At 46.5% G+C, this 25,827-nt stretch overlaps 1 protein-coding gene across 8 annotated transcripts in view; it reads right to left on the bottom strand.

Moving 5' to 3' along the window:
* Positions 1-6,526: 6,526 nt before the first annotated feature.
* The window catches only part of asph (aspartate beta-hydroxylase), a 32,977-nt gene continuing 13,676 nt past the window's right edge, over positions 6,527-25,827 (bottom strand). For 2 of the 8 annotated variants that reach the window (XM_086271092.1, XM_086271090.1), the window contains exons 2-12: positions 25,145-25,300; positions 24,558-24,602; positions 23,834-23,898; positions 13,929-14,022; positions 12,227-12,310; positions 12,057-12,109; positions 11,893-11,970; positions 9,925-10,696; positions 9,201-9,230; positions 9,041-9,088; positions 6,527-8,165 (exon numbers count right to left, since the gene is read on the bottom strand). In XM_086271092.1, coding sequence (XP_086127218.1) covers positions 8,158-8,165; positions 9,041-9,088; positions 9,201-9,230; positions 9,925-10,696; positions 11,893-11,970; positions 12,057-12,109; positions 12,227-12,310; positions 13,929-14,022; positions 23,834-23,898; positions 24,558-24,602; positions 25,145-25,300 — 1,433 coding nt within the window. In that variant the 3' untranslated portion in view covers positions 6,527-8,157. The remainder of the gene's footprint in view (positions 8,166-9,040; positions 9,089-9,200; positions 9,231-9,924; positions 10,697-11,892; positions 11,971-12,056; positions 12,110-12,226; positions 12,311-13,928; positions 14,023-23,833; positions 23,899-24,557; positions 24,603-25,144; positions 25,301-25,827) is intronic. The other 6 variants (XM_086271094.1, XM_086271095.1, XM_086271096.1 and 3 more) reach the window with 6 other exon arrangements.

Raw genomic sequence — 25,827 nt, 5'->3', positions numbered from 1 at the left:
GCCTCCTTCCAACATAGAGAGAACGCTGCTGCCACCTGCAGGATGGGCGTGCAGCAGTTTAGCTCATACATGAATAACATGCAGAATTTGCTTCAGCTGACTAGTATATCTCATAACTAGTTGGACCAATAGCTAGTTGTGCACATATGGGGTGATTGGTTCTTATACAGAACTTTAGCTAGCTGAGCACCTAAAGCACTTTACACGACTTGCCTCGTTCACCCATTCACACCAGCACCTTCCTCTGTGCTCTTCCTCTCTAACATCCTCACACCATCATGCTGTGATGGATGCATCAGAGAGAGACTTGGGGTTAGCATCTTGCCCAAGGATATTTGGCATGCAGACTGGAGCAGACGGGGATATAGGATTTCATTTAGGAAGTGGTTATTTACAAACTGAGGAGACACAAAGTGTCATCAGCATGCTGAATCTAGAACAGCGCTGTCTTCCTTTAGCTCTCTTTTTGGTTTCCATCTACTTCTTGGAAAATTTCCCTTTAGCTGAAAAATGCTCCGATGTTTTCACCAGCAAACTGCTGTCTGTGTCAAAAACAGATGGCTTCTGCTCAACAATATAAGTGACCCATTAAACACTGTAATTTGATTACTCTTTGAAGTTTTCAAGTTTCCTGACATCCCAACATTGGTTGGTTGTATTGTGTTGGTTCCACTGATGATTCTAAATTATGTGTGGATGTTGTTTGCAAGTGGCTCAAAAGCAACAGAAGAGGGGCCTGAAAACTGAAGGCTCTGCCTCCCATTCTACTTTTAAATACTCTAGGAACAACAAGTAGGCCTGCAGAGCGAGAGCGAAGTGCTCTAATAGGGTGATATGGTACTACAAGGTCATTAAGATAAGATGCTTATCAAGCTAAGCTCATGTCATGAGCTAAAGTTGATAAAATATCAATAGGTGTGGATAAAGGCGAAAGTGTTTTAGTAGAAATGTCTACCAAAAAGCAAAAAAAGACTCTTTCTCCCTCATATTAAGTAATAATTCCTTGTTCTGTAAGGTTCCCCTTGTGTCTCTCTCCTCTGACTCCCTCTCTGTCAAGCTCATGTGTCCCAGTTCATGTCTCTCCATGTTCCCTGTTTTATTTTGAAAGTCTTGTTCAGTGTGTTTAGTTTTGCTTCCCCTGTGGCATCATGTTCATTTGTGTCAGCTGTGTTCCCTATGTGTTTCCACTTCCTGCAGAAGTCGCAGGTGCCAACAGACTCACTAAACTGATCACAAGGCCAGTAATGTTGTGGGGACGGAGCTGGACTCCCTCGGGGTGGTGTCTGAGAGGCGGATGCTGTCCAAGATAAGGACGGTGCTGGATTATACCTCCCACCCACTCCATGATGTGCTGGCTAGTCACAGGAGCACGCTCAGTGAGAGACTGAGATTACCCATAATGCACCACTGAACAACACAGGAAATCATTCAATGCACATATGTAAGACTGCGTTCTTCCATTTGTGCAACATCTCTAAAGTTAGAAATATCCTGTCTCAGAGTGACGCTGAAAAACTAGTTCATGCATTTATTACTTCCAGGCTGGACGACTGTGATTCATTATTATCAGGAAGTCCTAAAACCTCCCTGAAAAGCCTTCAGCTGATCCAAAATGCTGCAGCAAGAGTCCTGACAGGGACTAGAAAGAGAGAGCAGATTTCTCCTGTTTTGGCTTCCTGTTAAATCCAGAATTCAAAATCCTGCTCCTCACATACAAGGTCTTAAATAATCAGGCCCCATCTTATCTTAATGACCTTGTAGTACCATATCACCCTATTAGAGCACTCCGCTCTCGCTCTGCAGGCCTACTTGTTGTTCCTAGAGTATTTAAAAGTAGAATGGGAGGCAGAGCCTTCAGTTTTCAGGCCCCTCTTCTGTGGAACCAGCTTCCAGTTTGGATTCAGGAGACAGACACTATCTCTACTTTCAAGATTAGGCTTCAAACTTTCCTTTTTGCTAAAGCATATAGTTAGGGCTGGACCAGGTGACCCTGAATCCTCCCTTAGTTATGCTGCAATAGGTGTAGGCTGCCGGGGATTCCCATGATGCACTGGGTGTTTCTTCTTTTGTCATGATGTGTTAATGACCCTAACCTCTCTGCACTGAACCATACTTGTTATTAATCTCTGGCCACGGGTCCTGTGGGGCTTGGCGGTGCTACTGCCGTGGGTCTGGATGGGTCTGGGCCCCCTGGCCTTGGTGGGTTCCAGAGGGCGGGGGTGCCTACTGTGGTCAGCAGGGGAGCTGACCCAGGGAGGGGCTGCTTGCCCCTCCCTTATTTCGATCCCCAACTGCCTCCCTCTACTCGCTCCACCACACATGCAGGGCCTTGGGGTGCAGGTGTGTCACCAGCAGTGTTGGTCAAGTTACTTGAAAAAAGTAATCAGTAACTAATTACTGATTAGTTCCCCCCAAAAGTAATCCCGTTACTTTACTGATTACTTATTTTCAAAAGTAATTAATTACTTAGTTATTTAGTTACTTAGTTACTTTTTAAAAACACGATTTACAACCTGAGTAGGTGATAAAGCGATAGATCTTTCAGCCCAATTCTACTTTTTCTACATAATCCATCATACAAAATGTAATCAAATGGAAAAGTCTCTTTTTAAAACTTGTTTTATTAGTTTTAATCTTTTAACTTTATGCATCAAGCAAAAATTTAATTATATGCAACATTCTCTGACTGGAAGAAATTAGTTTAACATTTAAACGTATTTTCTGCACATAAAATAAAATATTTTTTGTGTTTACACTCAGTCTTTCAAATAGATGCAAGTAAAACACAGCAGAAAATAAATAAAGTCAAAGACTCAGCGGTCCTGTTGCTCTATTTTCACCTGTAAAGCAGGAGTGGGGTAGGCGGAGGTTGACCCTGGTGCAGGTGTGCCGCGGTCAGTTGAAGAATCCGCGAGTTTCTCTGTGAGTTTCCCATTACGTCGTAGCTACTCGGTGCTTGTTGGAAGTTTAGGGGTTTTTTCGCTGTAAAAAGAAGTTTTCTTCCCACGCACAGCGGACACTAATGTTTTTGTCACTTTTTATGGAATCAAACTCAAAGTAAGGTCAGTACTTCCACGCTTTAAACGCTGCATGCTCATACTCTCTCCGCACTCGATATATGATCCACTGTTGATCTGCACACAGCTGTTGTCACTAACGGCGCACTTGCTTACGTCACTGTCATGAGACACTCTCGCAAAAAAATCACGGTTTTTGTAACGCAGTAACGCAGCGTTCCTACGGGAAAGTAACAGTAATCTAATTACCGTTTTTGCAATAGTAATCCCTTACTTTACTCGTTACTTGAAAAAAGTAATCAGATTACAGTAACGCGTTACGCGTTACTGCCCATCTCTGGTCACCAGGGTACAGGGGAGACACTCCCCACCGTCTGTCCCCTTCTGGCCACCTGTGCCTCAATTTTATTCCACAACTTAGACATGCACATTACTCACACTCTCATAACACACACATATTAGTGATGGGATTTCCGGCTCTTTCAGCTCCGAACCGGCTCTTCAGGTTGTTTTGTTGCTTTAATTAATTTATTATTAACAATAATATAAAATTATGTACAAAAGGAATTACTAATGTAAAAAACAAAAGTGGTTTTATTTATATATGTTTATATATAAATATTTACGGTGGCCCCTAGAGACAAAACATGTACAAACTCCAAAACACATTTCTAGCATGAACTGAACTTCCAAAACAGAGCTACTAGATCACTTAAATTACACAATTAAAAGCATGAAAGCATATGTGTATTGTTTGTGTATTTATACACAAGCATTCATATATAGTCAAATAATTCTGAGTTTGTACGTGCTTCGGAGTTCGTACGTGTTTTTACGTGTTTTGGAGTTTGTATGTGTTTTGTCTGTAGGGGCCACCGTAAATATACTTTTATTTATTCACTCCACATAAAATTTAATAAATAAATCATATAATACAAAAACCAACTATTCACATTTCAACTTTTAACTATTTAAATCCATCCGTTCGCTTCCACTTATCCTTTTCAGGGTCGCGGGGGCGCTGGAGCCTATCCCAGCTGTCATAGGGCGAGAGGCGGGGTACACCCTGGACAGGTCGCCAGTCTGTCGCAGGGCCAACACACAGGGACAGACAACCATTCACACTCACATTCACTCGCACATTCACTCCTAGTGACAATTTGGATTATCCAATTAACCTATCCCCACAAGCTGCATGTCTTTGGACGGTGGGAGGAAGCCGGAGTACCCGGAGGGAACCCACGCAAACACAGGGAGAACATGCAAACTCCACACAGAAAGACCTGATGGTGGAATTGAACTCAGGACCTTCTTGCTGTGCAGCAACAGTGCTAACCACCGTGCTGCCCCTATTTAAATTTTCGGCAAAAAAAAGTAAATAAATCTGTCTCTCTTCCACAGCATGTCTTTATCCTGTCTTCCTTCTCTCACCCCAACCAATCACAGCAGATGGCCCCTCCCCTCCCTGAGCCTGGTTCTGTTGGAGGTTTCTTCCTGTTAAAAGGGAGTTTTTCCTTCCCACTGTCACCAAAGTGCTGCTCATAGGGGGTCATATGATTGTTGGGTTTTTCTCTGTATGTGTTACTGTAGGGTCGACCTCACAATATAAAGCACCTTGAGGCGACTGTTGTGATTTGTTGTGTAAATAGCACTGCATTGAATTTCATTACAGATCACAATGTCATCTTCAAACATGATTGATCAGGCCAACGTATCACCACTGTGAACATGACCGGGCTCAGAGCTGATCCCTGATGTAATCCATCACTTTCCACATCTAAACACTGTTTTTCTGTCCTCATACATGTCCTGCACCACCCTCACATACTTATCTGTTTTTCCTGACTTCCTCATACAAAGACAATACAACTCTGTTACCTTCTCCATACTCCTCCATCAGCAAACATCACATGTGTAGCACTATTTCTTGGTATGAACCCATACTGTTGCTGTGACTTATCAACTTGATTCCTTCTGTAGTTGCTGCATTTCTGTCCTGTTTTTGGAAATCAGCAGCAGCATACATGCTGTCACTGTCCAGGACTGTGTTAAACAATCTGGTCTACAAAAAGCCCACAGTCCCAGATTTCTCCACATGTCATCTGGACCAACCACCTTTCCACTCTTCATACATGTCATCACTTGTTCCTCTGCACTTTCATACCCACCATCTGTCCTCCATCCTCTTGTTCTTCATTCATCGGCTGCTAAGTATTCCTTACATCTTCTTAACATCCCCTCGTCACTTCTTAGTCAATTTCCACCCGTCCTTGATAAATGGTCTGTATTTATATAATGCTTTACTAGTCCCTAAGGACCCCAAAGCGCTTTACACATCCAGTCATCCATCATTCACACACACACACACACACACACACACACACACACACACACACACACACACACACACACTGGTGATGGCAGCTACAGTGTAGCCACAGCCACCCTGGGGCGCACTGACAGAGGCGAGGCTGCCGGACTACCGGGCCCTCTGACCACCACCAGTAGGCAACGGGTGAAGTGTCTTGCCCGAGGACACAACGGCCGAGACTGTTGGAGCTGGGGCTTAAACCGGCAACCTTCCAATTACAAGACGAGCTCCCAACTCTTGAGCCACGATCGCCCTAATCTGCTAGAGCTTGATCTGCGAAGCCAACTGATACAAGTCATTTTCTCCTTCCTTCCACAGCTCGGTATAAGCCTTTCCCTTTGCTAGACTCCACCTTCTTCAGCTCCAACCAGCCCTTTGAATACTTTCCTATACTAAAACTAAAAACATTCCCATTCTTCTCGCGAAAAAAAAAAAAAAAAGTATTGTGCACCTCAGTCTGCTTGATGTCTCCACTCTGAATCATTTTCACTGGGTGAATTCTGTGCACGGTGCTTCCAGCAGTGTTAATACCATTTCCTGTGCAGTCACTCTGCATTAGTAAATAAGATGAGATAAAATACGTCTTAAACCCATTTTTATTCTTTGGCTTTTGGCCTCAGCGAGACTTAGTTTGATTACAGAAAAAACTAATTCATTTCGTACTTTTTGCTTTACATCTTATGTATTTGTATTATTTAGTTTTGATGTACAGCACTTTGCGTCAGCTGTTGTTTTAAAGTGTGTTATATGATGATGATAAAATTCTTATTCTTCTGTTTTTAAACTAATTTCAACAACAAGTTTCTGCAAAAAGAAAAAGAAAGAAACAGAAAATTGAACATGGAGGAAAAAGATCATTGAAATTCTGTAAAATAGCCATAAAGCACAGAAACACGGATTTGTTTCTGTGACAGGACAGTGGGACATAGAGCTGTTCAATAATCACACAGTGACCCACTGTGGCCGTTTCACACACAGCAGTCTGACAGCGCTGTGCAGCTCGACGTCACATGTTGGAGGATTTTCTCTACCATCACGGCATCGATTAGGAATACTAAATAAGTCTTGTGTTGTGACGAGGCTTCACACAGGTAAACAACAGGTAAACAACAACAACAACTAAATAAACAGGCACTGCTGTGTTGTCCCAAATCTTTTATTGTAGCTCCCAGAACAGAAAAACTTCCCACTTCAAATCTCCGTCAGTACTTCATGATCATTTAGTCAGCACAGTGTCACACCTGCACACTCAACCATAATCTGAGGGTTATGGCTCAAAGACAGCATGTCATCGAAGACGTGGCCACGCCCCCTCCGCTCCTCTGTCATCATTGATACTTTGTTGCATAGTGTTCATCAGAAGTGGCCTCTGCTTAGCAACAGCGCTGCCTGTGCGCCACAACCATCTGAGACAGGAACGTGACCTGTGACCAGGGCCGAGTACTGAAAACCCAACAGTGTTTCTCTTGTTTGTGCTTCACAGGACAACGTCAGCAACAGCTTATGGCTTAGTACAAAGCACCGCAAGCATCTTCTGGAAATAAGAATTCTTCTCATCTCTCCAAATTCTTTTTAAAAAATCTATTAAAAAATCTAAAAGTTGTCTCTCAGTAAAGATTCTACTTTTCAATGTTACAAAGGTTCAGTTCACATTGACTCAAAGTTTCAGCAAACAGAAACACCAGCTAGTGTTACAGGAGAAAGAAAAATCAGACATATTCACACGGCTGTTGTTACAGTAAGTGAGGACCACACGTAGTGTTTACTGATTCCTACAGCATTTTCACCGCATCATCATACATCATCATCCTCGAGTGAAGCGAGGTGATTTATTTTTACAGAACAAACAGAAACGATGTTTGAGTCTATATCTGGCCTTCAAAATAAGATTTGACATTATTGTGTGTGTGACAGGGTGGCGTTGCGCCTCTACAGAGAGGCTGGATTTCCACAGGAAGGAGCCACTGTTATAAACGTGGGGGGGGCGCTGCCCTCACAGCTCAACAAGCTGAGGTTCAGCTGTGCAAACAGAAGATCCAGCTAGGAGCCGACAGAATACAGTTTGATGTAGTGAGATAACAAAACGAAAAGAGTCAAACACAGTCTGCAAAACTAAACTACAGCTCACACAACAAGAAGGATAAGCAAAGATCTGTCCGCACATAACAACGCATTACTCACAAACACACACACAGTTCATGTGTTAGCATATGGCTCATCCTGGAGTCGACACTGAGTGGTAAATTCACCTGATGCTAAGGAGGAGGGGAGGAGGAAGGAGGTGGGCGACACGCGTCACGCCTTTGCATAGAGTCCTCTCTACACTGAGCAGCAGCTTCGGCTCTCAGCCGGCATTTGATTTGGTTGCTCCGACACTTTAAAGTGTGAAGCTTCTTAACGTGCAGCTACAGCTCTTTTTGCTGAGAGGTACAAGACTGTGCGAGTGCAACACACACTCGCACGTCACAGGGAGTGGACATCGGCCCAAACACACTCAACTAAAACACCCTGAAAACAGGAAAACAAAAGAATGAGCCCAAACCTGAAAGAAACACAACAAAGGTAAAGGAAGCATGTTAGTGAACATCATCTCACACACTGACACTAAAAGGGAGATTTAAAGGGAGGGATGAAAATGGGGGGAGAGGGGCGATTGTTGCCGTGACAACTCAATCATTTCTCTGGAGAGGGGCATCATCATCTGAGCTCAGATGGTGCTGATGCAATGTCAGTGGGTCCCTGCTCCATCACAGCGGTGACTGCCGTGGCCTACGTTTCTGTGGACGCAAGAGCAGAGAGACGATTGGTCAGTGTTCACAGGTGACCTGACAGGTGATCACTCCCCCTTCATCTCTTATGAAACGTACGTTCTGATAAGGAACATCTGCAGTCACACATCTGTCTGCTCCCAGCTGTTGGCGGCTAATCTAAGCTTTACATCACTCCCACTTTCCCACGCCGTCAGGCTGATTGTCACGTCACTGGTCTAGGCCCTCTGGCCTTCTTCACGTACTTTAAATCTCACTGTGCATCTGTCATTGTTCCTTGCAGACATCTTTGTGCACCCCACCTCCTCCCCATCGCTCCATCTTCATCTCCACCCCAGCGTCTGGACTCGGGGGTCCCACCCTAATCCTCATCACGTTCTGCTGTGATGGTTCCCTAAGTCTGACCGCCTCACCTCAAACTGAGCTATGCACATCATTCCTGCTAATGATCGCTCTTTATCGCAACCCTGTGGATGACAGAGGGGCTGAATCAGGTGACCATGAAGCACCCCACATGTGCATTTAGTTCCTCAGGTAGGTGATGTCAAAGAAAACAGACTCAGCCTGGACCGGCCTCTGCCACTGCTCTGTGGTCCAGTGTGATGCTCCGTGCACACAGCTGCAGATTAACATCCTTCTATCACAACCAGCTACAGTATGTGCAGCTGTTTAAACACCAAACAGCTGACCATGACTCATCAGTGCACAGCTAATGAAAGGTCACACAGCAGCTGTGTGACCTTTCATTAGCTGTGCTAAGACTGATTTCCCTGTTCAAACTACGACTGCAGGGAGTCGGGCAGAGATGCATTTTATACGTTCGATTTAGGGAGTTCAATTCTTCAAATCTTCTAATGGGACGTAGAAGCCATGAAACTGGTTACCTGTAGGCTCGTCTTTCCACAGGTCCTCCATCTCAGGAGCCCTTGCTGCTGCAAAAACAGAAACACACATGCTGAAGTAGAGCGAGAACAACACTGAGTCACAGCCCTCTGAAGGCACAGCGAAGGTCAGCTTTCAGGAATGAGATGTGTACCCACTCACCACCACCATGTGCTGCTTCTTCTTCTGCGACTGTAAAAAACAAACATTGAAACAACATTATTCTCCTGCCTCAGCACTGTGTCAGTGCTGTTGGTCAGCTAGCACACGTGCTGTGAAGCACAGGCTCTCAGGAGCTTGCTGGACTTTGATCTGTCCTGATGGCTCAGCTATCAGTGCTGATGGAGACATGAGACAGGCTCAGGCTTGTTACAAGTGACCTCCATGACCACTCAATAGTTCCACTGAGGTTAAACTGGACCCCACAGACAGCTCACTCTGAGTGTCAGCACCCACACCTGAGCCATGCTGCTGATGCTACCTTAGGCAGTATCATTAGAAGACATAGCATACATTTACACTGCTATGCTGATGACACCCAGCTCTATCTGTCCATGAAGCCAGATAACACACACCAATGAGTTAAACTGCAGGAATGTCTTAAAGACATAAAGACCTGGATGGCCGCTAACTTTCTGCTTCTTAATTCAGATCAAACTGAGGTTATTGTACTCGGTCCTGAAAAGCTTAGAAATATGGTATCTAAGCAGATTCTTACTCTGGATGGCATTACCTTGGCCTCCAGTAACACTGTGAGGAACCTTGGAGTCATTTTTGACCAGGACATGTCCTTCAACGCACATATTAAACAAATATGCTTTCCTGAGTTGGAAACTTTAACTGATATGTGTCAGTGTGTACTTTTTCTCAGGAGCTTCAGTCTTACCTGGTTCTGTTTCCTCCTCAGTTATTTCTTCCTCAGTGGTCTCTTCTGTAGGAGCTTCCTCTACTTCAGCTTGCTCCTCAACAGCTTCTGCTAAAGGAGCCTCCTGCTCCTCTACAGGAGCTTCCTCAGCAGCTTCTTCTGCATGTGCTGCCTCCATTTCTTCTGCTGCAGCCTCAGATTCTTCTGCAGCTTCTTCCTCCTCAGCAGGTTCCTCTGATGGAGCAGCCCCCTCCTCCTCCTCTTCTACTGCTGCCGTCTCCTCATAAGCTTCTTCCAAGCGAGCTGCCTCCTCCTCAGGTGGCTCCTCAACAGCTTCCTCTGTAAGAGCTGTCTCCTCAGCCACCTCCTCGTCTGTGTCCTCCACTGAATCAGCGAGAGACTCTTCCACCTCTGCTGCAGCTTCATCCTCTGCCTCCTCCACAGCCTCTTCTGTGGCCTCCTCCGCGGTCTCCTCTGTAGCCTCCTCCGCGGTCTCCTCTGTAGCCTCCTCTGTGGCCTCCTCCACAGCCTCCTCTGTAGTCTCCTCTGTGGCCTCCTCCACAGCCTCCTCCACAGCCTCCTCCGCGGTCTCCTCTGTAGCCTCCTCTGTGGCCTCCTCCACAGCCTCCTCTGTAGTCTCCTCTGTGGCCTCCTCCACAGCCTCCTCTGTAGTCTCCTCTGTGGCCTCCTCTGTAGCCTCCTCTGCGGCCTCTGCTTCTGTTTCCTCCTCCTCCTCTGCAGGCTGGTCTCCCATCATCTCCTCTGCAGCTGGCTCTTCTTCAGCTGGAGCAACCTGAATCAGCACAGTCACATTAAACCATATTCAGACATTATATGGCCCCAACCAATCACAGCAGATGGCCCCGCCCCTCCCTGAGCCTGGTTCTGCCGGAGGTTTCTTCCTGTTAAAAGGGAGTTTTTCCTTCCCACTGTCGCCAAAGTGCTGATCATAGGGGGTCATATGATTGTTGGGTTTTTCTCTGTATCTATGAAGCGCCTTGAGGCGACTTTTGTTGTGATTTGGCGCTATATAAATAAAATTGAATTGAATTATAGTTTTGCTGCATCTTACCAGCAGGCTGCACCAACTATAGAGAGGGATTCCTGTCACTACAGCGTTACCGGGTCTTTAACCTGAGCCGTGTCTTTATCGCTCAGGCTAACGTGGACGCCGGGCCTTCCCTGCACATGGACCAATCAGGCTGTCAGCATGACTCTGGACCACAGAGCTTCTGTTTATGCAGGGAAAGCCTCACATGAGCCGGTGAACAAACGAAGAACATGGCATTCCCATGGAAGGATGAACTGAGCAGAACATTTATTTATTTATTTATTTATTTATTTAGGACAGTGCATGTTAATGAACATAAATGTAAAAAAAAAAATTACATGAATGTAAACATACCAGATTATAGCCAAGGGCTAATTTCCATCTGTTGTCCTAGAGGACACTGGCATTGTTGACCAGTGTTTGTGTGTTCCTATGTGCTGGATGTGTGAGGGTGTTTCTGTCAGACTGGTTGGGGGACACAGATCATCAGAGACACACCGAGTTTGTTCTGCATGATGTGGCTCAGTTTCCTTCAAAGCTCGCAGAGCCAGGCCTGCCCTCCTGCAGCCCACCCAGCAGCTTTGGGAAAGACACTCATTTTGGACTTTTTTACTACATGTTCATAACGTTTAGAACTTTTTCCGTTAATAAAAACACCCCTGGGTCCATTCATACGCCAACGCAATGAAGTGAAAGGTAAACAGCTACATGACAGACGTTCCTGTTTTTTACCATCTACCATAGAAACATGGATTTGTTTATATCCATGTTTCTATGGATTAAAGAAACAAATTCTAATCTAAAAGTTTCAAACCGAAGTCAAATAAAAGTGAATAAATGAACCTTTTCACCAAAGTGCAGCTCAGAGTTTCAGAAAGTGAAAGAGTCTCTGCTCGACACACTGACACGGCAGCACACTAATAACAAACACACATCACCTCCTCTTCCTCAACGGCAGCATCCTCCTCTTCTGCAGCAGGCTCCTCCTCCAGCACCTCTGGCTCCTCCTCAATCACCTGAACAACAACAGGTAGACCACCAAAGTGTCATCAGCAGGCAGGAAGCGCGACAGAAATAAGAGTGAAAGGTTTGTCAGTATAACCTCATCGGCCTCAGGAGGAGCCTCAGGAGCTGATTCTGATGCAGCTTCAGGCTCTGAGGAAACAAAGTTCCCACTGTCAGATCGTTAAGCACTGCCTGTGCCTGATGTGCCTTTACACACCGAGTATATCTCACTATGACCTAACAGCTGACTCTGCTGTCCACACATACCTGGTGGTGAGGGTGCAGCTGTGTCTTCTGCCACAGCAGCTTCAATCACATCTTCCACAGGAACAGGGTCAGGCTCCACAGCAGCTGAGGAAGCAAACACACGTGTAGATCACAGAGGGGCCTTCATGTGTAACCAAGGACGCTGTGGAAGTGTCCTTAGTGTTTCAGTCCTCGTCGGTCACCTTCAGGGTTGTGTTATCGCACAAAGGCCAACACAGACACTTATAAAGCTCTGGTAGGTCCCGAGTCTGCAGCGAGGTTATTGATGCAGCTCTCAGTCACAACGAGGATCGACTTCAGTCCTCATCACTCTCCTTGTTCAGTAACAGGAGTGCAGGCGAACGGTCTCACTCCCAAAGCGTCTCATTTTACAAATCGTCGCTATATTACGCTTCCAGGCATCAACACGTCCCAATGTTACGAGATCGGAAGATGAGGAAACATGAGAACCGTTTGGAATGAATCTACACATGTACGTTTGTTTTACTTAAATGATGGTGAGGGATAAGGTCGGGCTGGAATACATGGCTGGGACGTGTACGCTACTGGATCTCATCCATAACTCGGTGCGTAGCATAAGAACGCACAAGGTCACCTTTGGCGTTCCTCAGGAATGCCGCGGGACGTGACGAATCGTCGGGATGTCACGCCTCTGGAGTGAGGACGGACTTGACTTACATCGGCTGCCCATCAAATATTGTATTGATTTTAAAATCTTGTTGCTTACCTTTAATATTATAAATAACATTGCGCCCAGCTATCTCGCCGACCTTCTTAGCTTGTATACCCCTGGTCGAGCCTTAAGATCATCTGGTGAACTAGTCTTGGTCCAGCCCGGGTCCCACCTGAAGCCCGGGTCCCACCTGAAGCCCGGGGCCCACCTGAAGCCCGGGGCGATCGTGCTTTTGTCTCAGCTGCACCGAACCTCTGCAACAGTCTTCCTGTTACTATTCGTGCCTCAGACTCTATTCAATCTTTCAAAACACGGTTAAAAACGTACCCATTTCATTAGTTTCACTAGTCAGTGCCCTTATTTCATCTATTTTAACTTTTTTACTGCATTATTTCTTATTCACCCAGATAATATTTTATATTTATGAACCGATCTGTGAACCGAGGCCCGATATCCATTGTATTTAGCCCACTCTCCTGGTTTAACGAGTGCTTAGTATTAGTACTAGTGCTTGATTTTGCACTCTGTTGATGTTTGATGACAATGACTTACTGTATTATTGTGACGCACTCTGGCCTACCTTTGGTTTTAAATGTGCTATATAAATAGTGCGAGTAGGAAGCACAGCCGTTTGCATCCACATACTGACACGCCTGACTGCACAGGTGGAGTAGATAACGTCACACTGGTAACAGCTGTGTGTGGATGCAGTCCAGCTCTATTCAAACCACGTCAGCTGTGTTCCTCTGACCCTGACACGTCCTCCACGTGTCTGCATGGATCCAGCACAGACCATCAGATGTGGGACTTTGGAATAATGTTGTAAATGCATACAACCTTTGCTCCATATTTCAGTCACAGGTGAGTGAAACATGATTGGTGCTGTGTGACCATGTGAACTGGAGGACACGACACACCTCACAGCTGTGTCTGTTCGGGCCCATAAACATGAATAATAATCTTTCTGTGAACTTGTATAATTCTCACTGTGCTCACAGTTGTACTGTCAGTGTGTCTTTTGTGCGCTACCTTCAGGTGTGGCTTCAGGATGAGCGGTCTCCGCTGGTGCAGCGGCCTCCGGGCTGCGGGAAGTGACGACAACATCCTTCTCTTTCAGTCCTACGTGGGATGATGCACATGTGGTTTGCAGGAAGCACGTGTGTGCACAGTGTGTCACAGGACATGTACTGTATGCATATGTGTGTACCCGGCTGCATGTGTCAAACACGTGTATGAATGTGTTACAGTTCGATCAAAGGTTTGGGTTTCATTTGCTGACATATTACAGTTCATCTTAAACTGACAAAAACCTCCAATAATGACCTTTGACCTCGAGGTGTGTATAGAAAACAAGCATTTCTTTGTCCTCAACTTTAACTGGAACCAGCAAAGTTAAAATGTGAACATTAAATAAAAAACTAACAGTTTAGAGCACAGCTCATCAGCAAAGGTCAAAGGTCTCGGCTGTTAACCCCAGACGACTCATTAGAAAAAAACATGTAGGTTTAGGTGTGTTTAACCCTGATAGCCACGCCCATTATTCCTGTACAGCCTGTGGTTAACGTGCTACATCAGGGGGGCCCAACTCCAGGCCTGGAGGGCCGGCGTCCTGCAGGTTTTAGATCTGACCCTGGGTCAGCACACCTGATCACATGATTAGTTCATTCCCAGGCCTCTGGAGAACTACACGACATGATGAGGTCATTTAGCCCTTTGAATCAGCTGTGTTGGATCAAGGACACACCTGAACCCTGCAGGACGCCGGCCCTCCAGGCCTGGAGCTGGACACCTGTGCGCTACATTAATGACACTGTCGGTGTTTCTCATCCACAGGTGACAAAAACTATCAGTGGGAAACATGTCGTCCTTTTTGAGCACACTTCTAATGTGTCCAGTATGCTCTCCTCACACTGACTTCTTGACCTTTGACCTCTTACAAATCCACAGACAAGCGTTTGCTTTCACCTTTAAAACAGTGAGAACTACAAGGACCCAGACTCTTTATTGACCAACGACAACGTTTGTTACAGTTACACAAACTTCTCTAAACTCAGGGGAGACTTGCATTTTGCAGTACGACACACACAGACACACACACACAGAGACACACACACAGACACACACACACACAGACACACACTCACACACACACACACACACACACACACACAGACACAGACACACACAGACGAACACACACACACACACACACAGACGAACACACACACACACACACACAGACACACACACACACAGACGAACACACAGACACACACACACAGACACACAGACGAACACACAGACACACACACAGACACACACACAGACACACACACTCACACACACAGACACACACAGACGAACACACAGACACACACACTCACACACACAGACACACACACAGACACACACACACACAGACGAACACACACACACACACACACACACTCACACTCACAGACACTCACACACACACAGACACACACACACACACACGACGCTGCGTGACCTGGTCCCTGCTCGTCTGCAGGACCAGCTCACAGTAGGTGCTGACTGTCCTTATTGCAGACAAGCAGCTGAACTATGTGAGGTTAACAGCAGCAGTGCAGACTAAACTACAGGCACACGGCCTGACTGAATAGAAGAAGCAGTGAATGATGTTTGTGGCTCCAGCCGCTGTGAGCAGATACTCAGCATCATGTGACTGTGTTTGAGCACTACTCGACTTTCCCTTTGTCAGGTTTCTCTGCCTTAGTCTTCTTTCTCTTTTCAGCTGCAGACTCTTTGCCTGCCTCCTCCCGTTCTTTCTTTCCCTGCCCCTCCTCCTTTTTCTCAGGCTTCTCGTCTTTTTCCGCTCCTTTCTTTATCCTCTTCTCCCCTCCCTCCTCCTCATCTGTCCCTTTTGCTTTTTCTTTTCGTAGCTTCTCCAGAGCCCTCTCCATCTCTTCTTTCTCCAGCCTGTCCTCCTCCTCCTTCAGCCTCATAGCCACCCTCTCCTTCACCCTGGCTGACATCTCCTTCCTCCCCATCTCGAGCTCCTTCTCCTGCTCCTCTTTGGCTAGGAGCTCTCGGACTTCAGCCAGAGCCAGTTTGGCGAGCTTCTTGGCCTCCATGCGTTCATGGATGATGGCGACCTGCTGCTTTAGAGCCTCTCGGAGCTTCGAGCCCACATTCTTTGGAGAGCTTTCTGGAGTAGATGATGGTGATAGTCATTAAAAACTCATTACAGGAAGAGCCATGCTCAGACTCACTCTGTTATCAGAGGTCACCACACAGCAGGCCAGCACGAGCATGGCATTAGGAACATCTGTCTCAGGCACGCCGCCTCTCATGCTCCCCTCTGAGGAACGAGCAGTATTATATTCTTTGTTAATATTCAGATGAAAACAGGAACTCGAGCAGCTTCTTACAGATGCATTACCACAGGCTAGCTTTGATAATCGAGCACCAACGTATCAACACGTATCTGCAGGATTTTAGTTTGTTAATCCAATAAACACATGCTCTAATGACCACAAACAGCTGAGTAGCTCAAATTTCATTGATCAGTCTGACCCACACTGCAACACAGCACAGCTTCATGCATGCAGCTGCACATCGATACCTTTCTTAGCTCCTCCCCCAGGCGCACATCCAGGTTTTTCATCTGATGTTACACACAAACAAGATCAAAGTCATGGTGCTGCAATGCTTTTAATTGTAACAGTTTAAGTTGGACCTACAGCGTTTGCACTTCACGGACCGTTTGAAACGATCCACAGCCCACCAAAGCTGCTTGAAGCACACCTGACCTCACCTGCCTTGGAATTATGCTAGACATCAAAAATAGATTCAACTTTATCTCACTGTAATCAGTGCTGAGTGTGAATTCACAGCCATGCTATAACAGCAACACTTTCATGTGCAGCACAGGGAAGACAAACAGGTGTAGTGAGGACCAGTCTGAATCTGTTCACCTGCGGTATCAGTGTGAGACTTCTGCATGGCGTCTACAGCTCCTGCCTGCCCTGCAGGGTGACAGCGATACCAAGTGTCCGAAAAGACCGACACAAACATCACAACAACCCTCCAAGTAAGGACAACATAACAAACACTGACGAGACATTCAAAGCATGGAGCAAGAGACAACATTAGCAAGCTAAGCTAACCTTAGCCAGTTATCCACAACACTGAGCATGAACCAGTTTATTAACATTAGCTAGTGAGCTCACGTCTACAGACTACAGGACCACCAAACCCTCCCCCGCATCCTCTGATGTCTCCTTCCTCAACGAGCTCAACAACTTTTATGCTCGTTTTGAGCGAGGGAACCCCACAACCACAACCAAAGCAGACGTGACGCCGGACCACCAACCTCTGACTCTCTCCCCCACCGATGTAGGAGCGGTGCTGAGCAGGATCAAGGCTGCAGGTCCCGATGGCATCCCCGGGCGTGTTCTCAGAGCGTGTTCTGGGGAGCTTGCAGGAGTGCTCACAGACATATTCAATCTGTCCTTGGCCCACGCTGTGGTACCGGCCTGCTTCAAATCCACCTCCATCGTCCCGATACCCAAAAACTCCAACCCATCTACGTCAATGACTACCGCCCAGTAGCACTCACCCCCATCATCACTAAGTGCTTAGAGCGACTGGTCCTAGCACACTTCAAATCCTGTCTCCCCCCCACCCTGGACCCCCACCAATTCGCATACCGCCAGAACAGGAGCACAGAGGATGCAGTCTCCATCGCACTGCACTCTGTCCTCTCACACCTGGACAACAACAACACCTACGCCAGAATGCTGTTTATAGACTTCAGTTCAGCATTCAATACAATCCACCCCTCACAACTCATCAGGAAACTGACAGACCTGGGCATCAGTTCCCTCATCTGCAAATGGTTACTGGACTTCCTGACCAACCGCCCCCAACATGTCCGGCTGGATAACCGCTGCTCATCTACCATCACAATGAACACCTGTGCACCACAAGGCTGTGTGATGAGCCCTTTCCTCTACATGTGCAATGACAATAAAGTTGAATTCTACTTCATTCCCAGAGTGGACTCCAGGATAAGTCTGGCAACGTAACAGACGGACAGCTAAAGCTAGAAACACACTGACCATCTATGAGCTAAGTTACTACTAGCCAACTAAATGTGCCCTGCTTGCTAACATTATTGCTAGCCAACAATCTGTCTGGAGCTAGCTGATATGCTCCATGATAGTAACTTGTGTATGATGTCTAACAGTACTGATGTTAGCCAAAAAGAAAGGATGTTTAACCAACATTAGCATCTACAGCATTGACCACAGGCCAGTTCTGATAGCTGACAGTGATATACTGAGTCTATTCTGAGGTAAACACTGGAGCAGGAGTGAATACTTAGTGGCCCAGTAAGCACAGAGGGAGTGAACTGGTCAGAGTGGACATGTTTCAGTGAAACAAAGACTGAACTCACAGGTCACTGTTAGGCAGTGTAAGAACAACAGCTGACAAAAGAACCTGCTTATGTGCTCATATCAGATTATCTAAGTAGTTTTTAATCGATTCCTGCTGCTGCCCAGACTGACTCACAATCTACGGTCTGAAAATCACCCAACAGCACAGAAAAAGGAAGTATTGGAAGTAAACTTCCTGTTACTGATTATTTTGTTTGGGTACCTGAAGTTGTAAATGCACTGACATCTGCACAAAGTCACGTATCACACAGAGGATTACTGACTATATTCTGACCGTTAGGCTGCACGAGGGAGCAGGAACAGTCTGGTTTCCAAGTTCACTCGTTACAGCAGCGGTGGACACTTTCTGTCAGAGACCAGGCCGACTCGGACGCATCAAGCAAAGGGCTGGACACCAAATAACACGATTGCTGAAATCCATGAATTGATAAATTCATTCAAACATAGAATTTGTACATATATATATGTTCTAATTCATGAATAAGAATTAAACTCCACTTTCCTGTTCTGACCTGAGCGAGACAGCTGTAGCTCGTCACCTTATTTCCAACATCACTGGAACAAAGCTCAGCTCATATTTATTACTTATGAACTTATTCTGCACACACAGTGTTTATAATTAACTTAGGTGGGCTAATATATTACTGACTGCTAAGAACATTTTATAGTTTATTATTTTTAACTATTCCACACTTTTATTTTGAAAATTCAGAAACTGTTGAGCTACAAAAAGCACTCCAGGTGTGAGCTGAAGCTCCACATTAGTCATCTTCAGCATGTTGGTGGACACACGGCGATGGGTCCAGGCCCGGCGGCTAACAGCAAAGAGGTGAGACGCTACCTGCTCTGCACTCGCGTCTGGGTCACAGACGGTTTTTGTGCTTTGACAGCATTGAGGATGTGAGTCGGTCTCACATGCCAAAGTTGAAGTGTGTCCCCCCCGGAGCAGGAAGAGCCTGTTTCATTCATCATGTTCAGTGCAGGCGCGTTAACACACTTACACACACATGCACGAGTCGATACAGCAAATGTGGGTTTCACATCTCGAAGCTTGTGGCTGATATTAGTCGATTCAGCTGCAAACAAACACGTTTGCCTGCATTAGTCACACAAACTGTTACCTACAGCATGAACTTGCACATGTACACTGTCCCAACAAACGCTTTATTGGTGTCAACTCACAACTGCTGGTCGCTGAAACACTTTTCTTTATTATGGAGTAAAGGAGACGAGGAGGTGGACAGAACGAAATGTGACACTGCTGAGTGCAACAAGGGCTTAAAGACAAACATGGCAACCTACAGTTGGACAAAGGCAGTTTAACAAACACGTAACTACCAAAATGTTCTTATTAACATGTAACCTGCATACATGATGGAGTCAACAACATCCAGGGACGAGCCTCTTATTTCATGCACGTGTGTCTTTAATAAGTGTGAACTGTGTGGAGGCTTCATGAAGAAGAACTGCAGTCCAAGGCTGCATGGAGCTGCATGTTTCATGTTAGCTGAAGTTTGACATCTGCACAGATGTGTACCTGTTACACAGCTGGAGTACCTGCTGGAGGTAGCGCGTCCTTTAGTCCCACTAACCAATAGCACCAAGTGTGTTCTAGATCCAAATTCAAAGTTGGAATTTCCCAGTTTGATCTGGGAAATTCCCTCACTTGGATTTCCAGCTCGGAGCAGCCTGATCAGCTCCATCTATGAATGTGCTGAAGTGATGCTGTGATACTGAGCTGTACTGCTAGCAGGGCCCACCTGAAGCTAGCTCACTTGCACCCAAAGGTGTATGAAACCTGATGGGTGTGTGCCCAATGTTACAGAAACATAATCATTAATAAGGTGATGAGTGCTGGTGGTGGCTGCACAGAGAACGTGGGTGCGACGATATCTGACAGCTACAGTCAGGACGCCACGAAGACGCAGTCAGCAAACGTAGGACGATGAGGCTGTGGCTTGAGATCACCTGATGGACTCTTCCTGCACTTCCTGACTCCCATTAACATGGTTATGTGTTGAGCAGGTCCAAAACCATAACGAGGGCAATTGTTGGTTTAATTCATGCCATTTAAATTAAACCAGTGACTGTTAGACCATATGAGGGACACGTGAGCCGCTGTCCGAGTGCATTTTGTGTAATCTCACACAGCCATTGGCTGCTGCCAACAGTGCTGTGCACTCAGTGTACTCGCCCACTTCTAAAAGTGCTCCTGAGTATCCAGAACAACAGAAAGAGTTTCTCCTCAGTTTGAAACCAGAACCGAGTTTGTTCCGGTCACAGAGGATGAAACTTGGGTGTGGACACAGCCAGGCTGGAGACGAGGTGATCCAACGTTTCCTAGCTGTGTAAAATCTACCAAACATACTGACACCATGGCTCCGGCTCCTGCATGGGCCCTCAGATCACAGATCAACACATTTATCAGGAATCCGAGGCTATTGGTTATGGAGGCCAACAATCACAATCTTCTGCCCCTGATTTCCATCGTCTTTCGCTTGTCGTCTTCCTCTGACCGCTTCCTCGTTCTCATCCTCCTCATCCTCTTCCTGCACATCCTTTGCTCTTCCTGAGGCAGTGTGTTCACCCTCCTCTTCCTCCAGCGGCTCCAGCGGATTTATCAGTCCATACAGGAACGTGAAGAACCCGTTTAACCAATCAGAGCCGCCCTCCTCCACTTCTTCTAACCAATCCAGAACCTGGGATTCACCCTGACCATCGCCCTCACTGGACAGGCCTACGCAAATGAGGGGGGGCGGGGAGGATGGGAGGAAAGTTGAGGAGCAAAACGTGGGAGTGAAGGAGAGAAAGGAAGTGGTGACAAAACTAAGAAAAAGGAGAGTGTGAAACCAAATGAAGGAAAAAGATGTGCAGGAGGAAAGAGAGGAAACAACAGGAGAAGGTCAGAGAAGTTTGCAGGTTAGACAGCAAGGGAATCAGACTTTATCAGCAAAGCCAGGCTGTCTGCACATGACTGCAGAACAACACGTCATCTACTGGTTTAGACGTGCACTCTTTAAAGATCAGAAACTCGTGCTGCATGCTCATCATGTGCAGATAGCCCAGAGGAGGAGAGGGAGCACTGACGCTGGCTTTCTGTGGGAAAGCTTCTCTAATGAAACAGCTTCAGCTTTGGAACCAGAGTTGTCACAGTGCTGCATCTCCAACAGCAACACAATAACCTGAGACATGTCGACAACTACAGGAAGTAATGAGAGCACTGAGCAGAGGTCATGTGGAGGCAGATGGCCCAGGACCACACACGCCCCCACACATCTGTCCAAGTATGAACAAGGCCATAAAAGCTTGTTCAGGCATGAATACCACATGTTTAAAATGTGTCGGGCTGTCCTCCTCGGCTTCTAATACTGTATACATGTGTACTAATGAGAGAGCCTGCACACAGCAGGGTGAGACCTGGGAAGCCTTTACCACAATCACCCTCATTTAGGGTTAGACAGCATGTAGCCACAAACAAAGGCAACCACAGTTTCAGACACCAGTCAAGTCTTACGTGCATTTGGTGTCCTGGTGTCAGATTTCTGCTTTGGTGCAAATGAACAGATCTACTGTGGCTTTAATGTGATCCTTAGGATGAAGACCCGGGGTCAGGGTTCATGTGAAGTCCAATGATCACTGATGACTCTGAGGGGGCCGATCTGACACATGGAGGATTTATTTCCACACAGATAAAAGGGGGATAAAACATCCCCATGAAGAAGAAGGATGGTCATCGTCAAGGTTCTGGTAGTTTTAACAGCTTCAGATGAAGACAAGTGAACCTGGAGATGTTCCCTTCTTATCCGAGAGACTCGTTCAGTTCTAAAACCAACAGTGGGAGCCCCCGGTGGGTAGTGGGCGTCGTCCCTCAGCAGCTTCTCATTGACCCACCATTCGTCATGTGCCTCATCACATGAGCCAAGATGTGGAAAAAGGTTTGGTCATTACATCCAGAGGCTTTGGGCGAAACCACTGTGAGACCTCGCCCCATCCTGTCACGTGACCTGCTGAGATCACCTGACCAAGATGTGAGTGAGGGCTGAGGCTGCAGTGCAGGCGGCAGACAGTCGCTGTGATAAACCACAACCACGGTCGGTCACAGTGGACACAGATGTTCTCTTTTACTGTCAATCTGTGAACACTGGCATCCTCCAAAGAGTGACCTTTGACCTTTAGGTGCACATGTACAGCCGAGTCTCGTCATGTCGAGGTGGCTCCAGTGCATTGATGCAGCGGCTCCGTTGCATTGATGCAGCGGCTCCAGTGCATTGATGCAGTGGATCCAGTGCATTGATGCAGTGGATCCAGTGCATTGATGCAGCGGCTCCGTTGCATTGATGCAGTGGCTCCATTGCAGAGGTCTGCGCACTCCTTGCTGCACTTCACAGCACACACTGTGTTGCTAGCTTGTGTTTGGGATGAACCAGGTTGTGTGTGAGTGCGTGGCTGGGTCTGAAGTGCGCTGGGATGCCGTGCTTGGAGAAGACTCTCCTGATCTTCTCTGATACACCTGCTACATCAGGATTGTTTGTCCTGCTGAGGCTCCCTAGTTGGTGTCTGACCTTCTTTACTCTGCACCTGTGCTGATTGGATGAAGCCCAACTGGGATAACTACATGTTTTTTAAACTTGTGTGTTTTCTGTCCCTCCTGCCCGCAAACACACACCACTACCACGTTCTCTTACATTTTCAAAATCCAGTGAACAAATTAGAACGTGTCTCAGAATAGTGGAAATGTGGATGGTGAAAGGGGGCAACAGGGGAGATGCTCTGAAACTTAAATATGGGTTATCCCAATGTAGCGACGACAGAATACATTATGATTTCCAAAAGACTGGAGCGGGCACATAAGATGAAACAGCTTAGTTGCCTTACACCGTTTTCCTGCTCCAGAGGCCAAAGCAGCACTAAGACTCATCTAGTTCGTCTGCTGACATGATGAAAGTGCTGAAATCCCAAATTCCCTTCGAATATTATGCACCAGCTGCAAAATCTGCCAAGCTGCTCAGAGACCCAACAAAGGGACTCAGATAACCCTGAAGTGTCTACAGATGACTCCTGAAACAGACACATGCTGCCTGTGTCCAGGCTGAGCACCACAAAAGCTCCTTAAAGGAACCTGTTGCGTGAGCGAATAAAGAACAGTAACGCCCTCTTAGATACCCGACGGTGACGAGCCTCCATTCAGCCTCTACAAGCTGCCTGATTGGCCGAGCAGCTACCTTTTCATGTAGAGAGCTAAGCTTTAGACTGCATTAGCCAGTGTTTGAGGCCATTCAGATGTTCATGTTGGAATAAAAGCCAAACAGGGAGCTCTGAGTTCTTGTTTCTAATGAGTGAGCCATGCAAAAGAAACCCAAACTAGCATTTAGTCTACTTCACAAACACAAAGCCATCACAGCTGGTAAGCAGATGTTGTGATGATAATATTCCTTTTGTTGTAGTTGTGACAGAGACAACAGCTGTGAATCGTAGTTTGATCAACTTGCCTAGCAGAACTTTTGCGTCCTCGACATCGAAATCTCCGTCGCCGTCTGTGTCGTACGCCACCAGTTTACCTACAGCAGCAGCAAACACAGTTAGACACACTTAGACAAATTCTCATACGTGTACATTAAACATGTGCTTACTGTAATTATTCTAACTGTATATCATGATATAGAAATGACTTTAAAGGCAAATGTATTAAAGTCAAACATGGGTGTAACAATGCTTCCTTTAGAGAAAGACAGTTTACCAACCACTGCTCCTACATGATGCCTGCGTTTCTAAGATCATACATGAACACTGCAGCTGGAGACCAGTGTGACCACACCAGTCACACCAGCTGAATCACACTCAGGAACCAACGCTGCAAGGCTGTGCACTCCTCCACCGACCACAGCCAACTTGTTGCTTACATATGTGTCCTTAGTGACCAAGGGTTAGGGACGAGCCTCCAGCCTGTGTGGCAGCTTGGCTGCCTTCACTCCACCTTTCTCTACAGCTGCTGATTCCTGTGGGCTCTGAGTGCTACATGAAGCGTGTCACTGTACACAGAGGTGCCAGTTTAGGTCGACTATAAGGGCGTGTTGAACTGCATACGTAGTGTTTGTGGATGTGTGTAGCGCTGCATATGTTCCTGCCAAACACTACACGACTCAGGGCTCTGCAAACAGTGTGTGTGACAACAGTCATTTTTGTTCACATATGCAGAATATACATTATGGGTTTTTACCTTGCAATGCTTCAGACAGGTTAATTTGTAAGCCCTTAGCCTTATCTGCATGCAAAACAAACAAATAATAAAACACACATAATGTAACAAAGACAGGGTTAAGAGATAAAACACAATCACATTTCATACACACAAGAATGGACCATTTATCATTAATGCAGGCGGCTGTGGTCAAAGACAGGCAGGCTGCAGCAGCTTCAGCCGTCCTCTACACGCGTGGCTCAGCAGGCAAAGTCTGCACCTAGCTTTAAGCTAACTTACAGAAATGCTGCTGTGTTAGATGCAACCATTACAAGCTTCATTTCATCTGACTGGCTTTAATGTGACTGGCAGGCTGTTCACCAAAGTATTTGGTTTAAAGTGTTGAGACAGCAGCAGACTGAGGCTCACTAGTAATAACTGCTGGTCTGAATTTAATGCTCCGGTAACGACAGTTAGACTGGTTCTTATTGCAGGTGGAGGTTTACTTTAGGCGTAGTCTGTGGACAGATGACAACAAAAGCCAAACTGGTTACTGCCACACCTTCCCAGGAAGTTCCTCTAGGCGTGTGTGTGTGTGGGGGGGGGGGGGGGGGGGGGGTACCCACCAAGAACTCCCTGATAGTCAACCAGGTCAAAGTAGACCACAGCTACAGACGTCCAGACGCCCAGCAGGGCCAACACGATGAACCAGGTGAAGAAGCTGCTGCCACTGGAGTCGGCCTTCTTCCCATTCTTGTTAGACGGCTGGCTTTTAGCACCATCTGGAAAGACAACACACGTGATGTCAGGTTCAGCTGTGGCCCTCACAAACTTTTCCTTTACACACTCAGAACATTGAAATAGAAGTTGAAGTACATTGACCTTAATGCTACTTTAGAGTTACAAGTGTGACTAATGATGAGAGCGACGAAACAGCAGTGAACACAGCGAGGAGCTTGAAGTCCTCCTGTGTGTTTATGAAGCCCAACTGCACGGTGTGAACACACCTGCAGGACGAAGTGTTCAAAGAAATGTTGAGGACAGTCTGAGCTTTGGACGTACATCCATAAACTGCCCTCACTTTGAAACTCTGAGCATGCTTAATCCCAGGAAACACGCCCCCACAGGATGCCCACACTGGGCGCCGCCGGGCCCCCACACTGGGCGCCGCCGGGCCCCCACACTGCGGGCTGCTGTGGAGCGTGAACCAGAATGTTGCTTAAAAAAAGAAAGGGGGGGAAAAAAAAGCAGATTTTAGCTCCACCCTTATTTCCAGGAGGTCACCACATAGTTCAGGTGTTTGGACACC

Source organism: Aulonocara sp. 'chitande type north' Nkhata Bay, linkage group LG18 (assembly GCF_057382095.1).
Source record: "Aulonocara sp. 'chitande type north' Nkhata Bay isolate Kocher_YH1m ecotype deep benthic linkage group LG18, A_spYH_male_GT1.1, whole genome shotgun sequence".
Classification (NCBI taxonomy): domain Eukaryota; kingdom Metazoa; phylum Chordata; class Actinopteri; order Cichliformes; family Cichlidae; genus Aulonocara; species Aulonocara sp. 'chitande type north' Nkhata Bay.
Note: the sequence above shows the minus strand (reverse complement) of the source record. Positions and strands in the feature narration are given on the sequence as shown.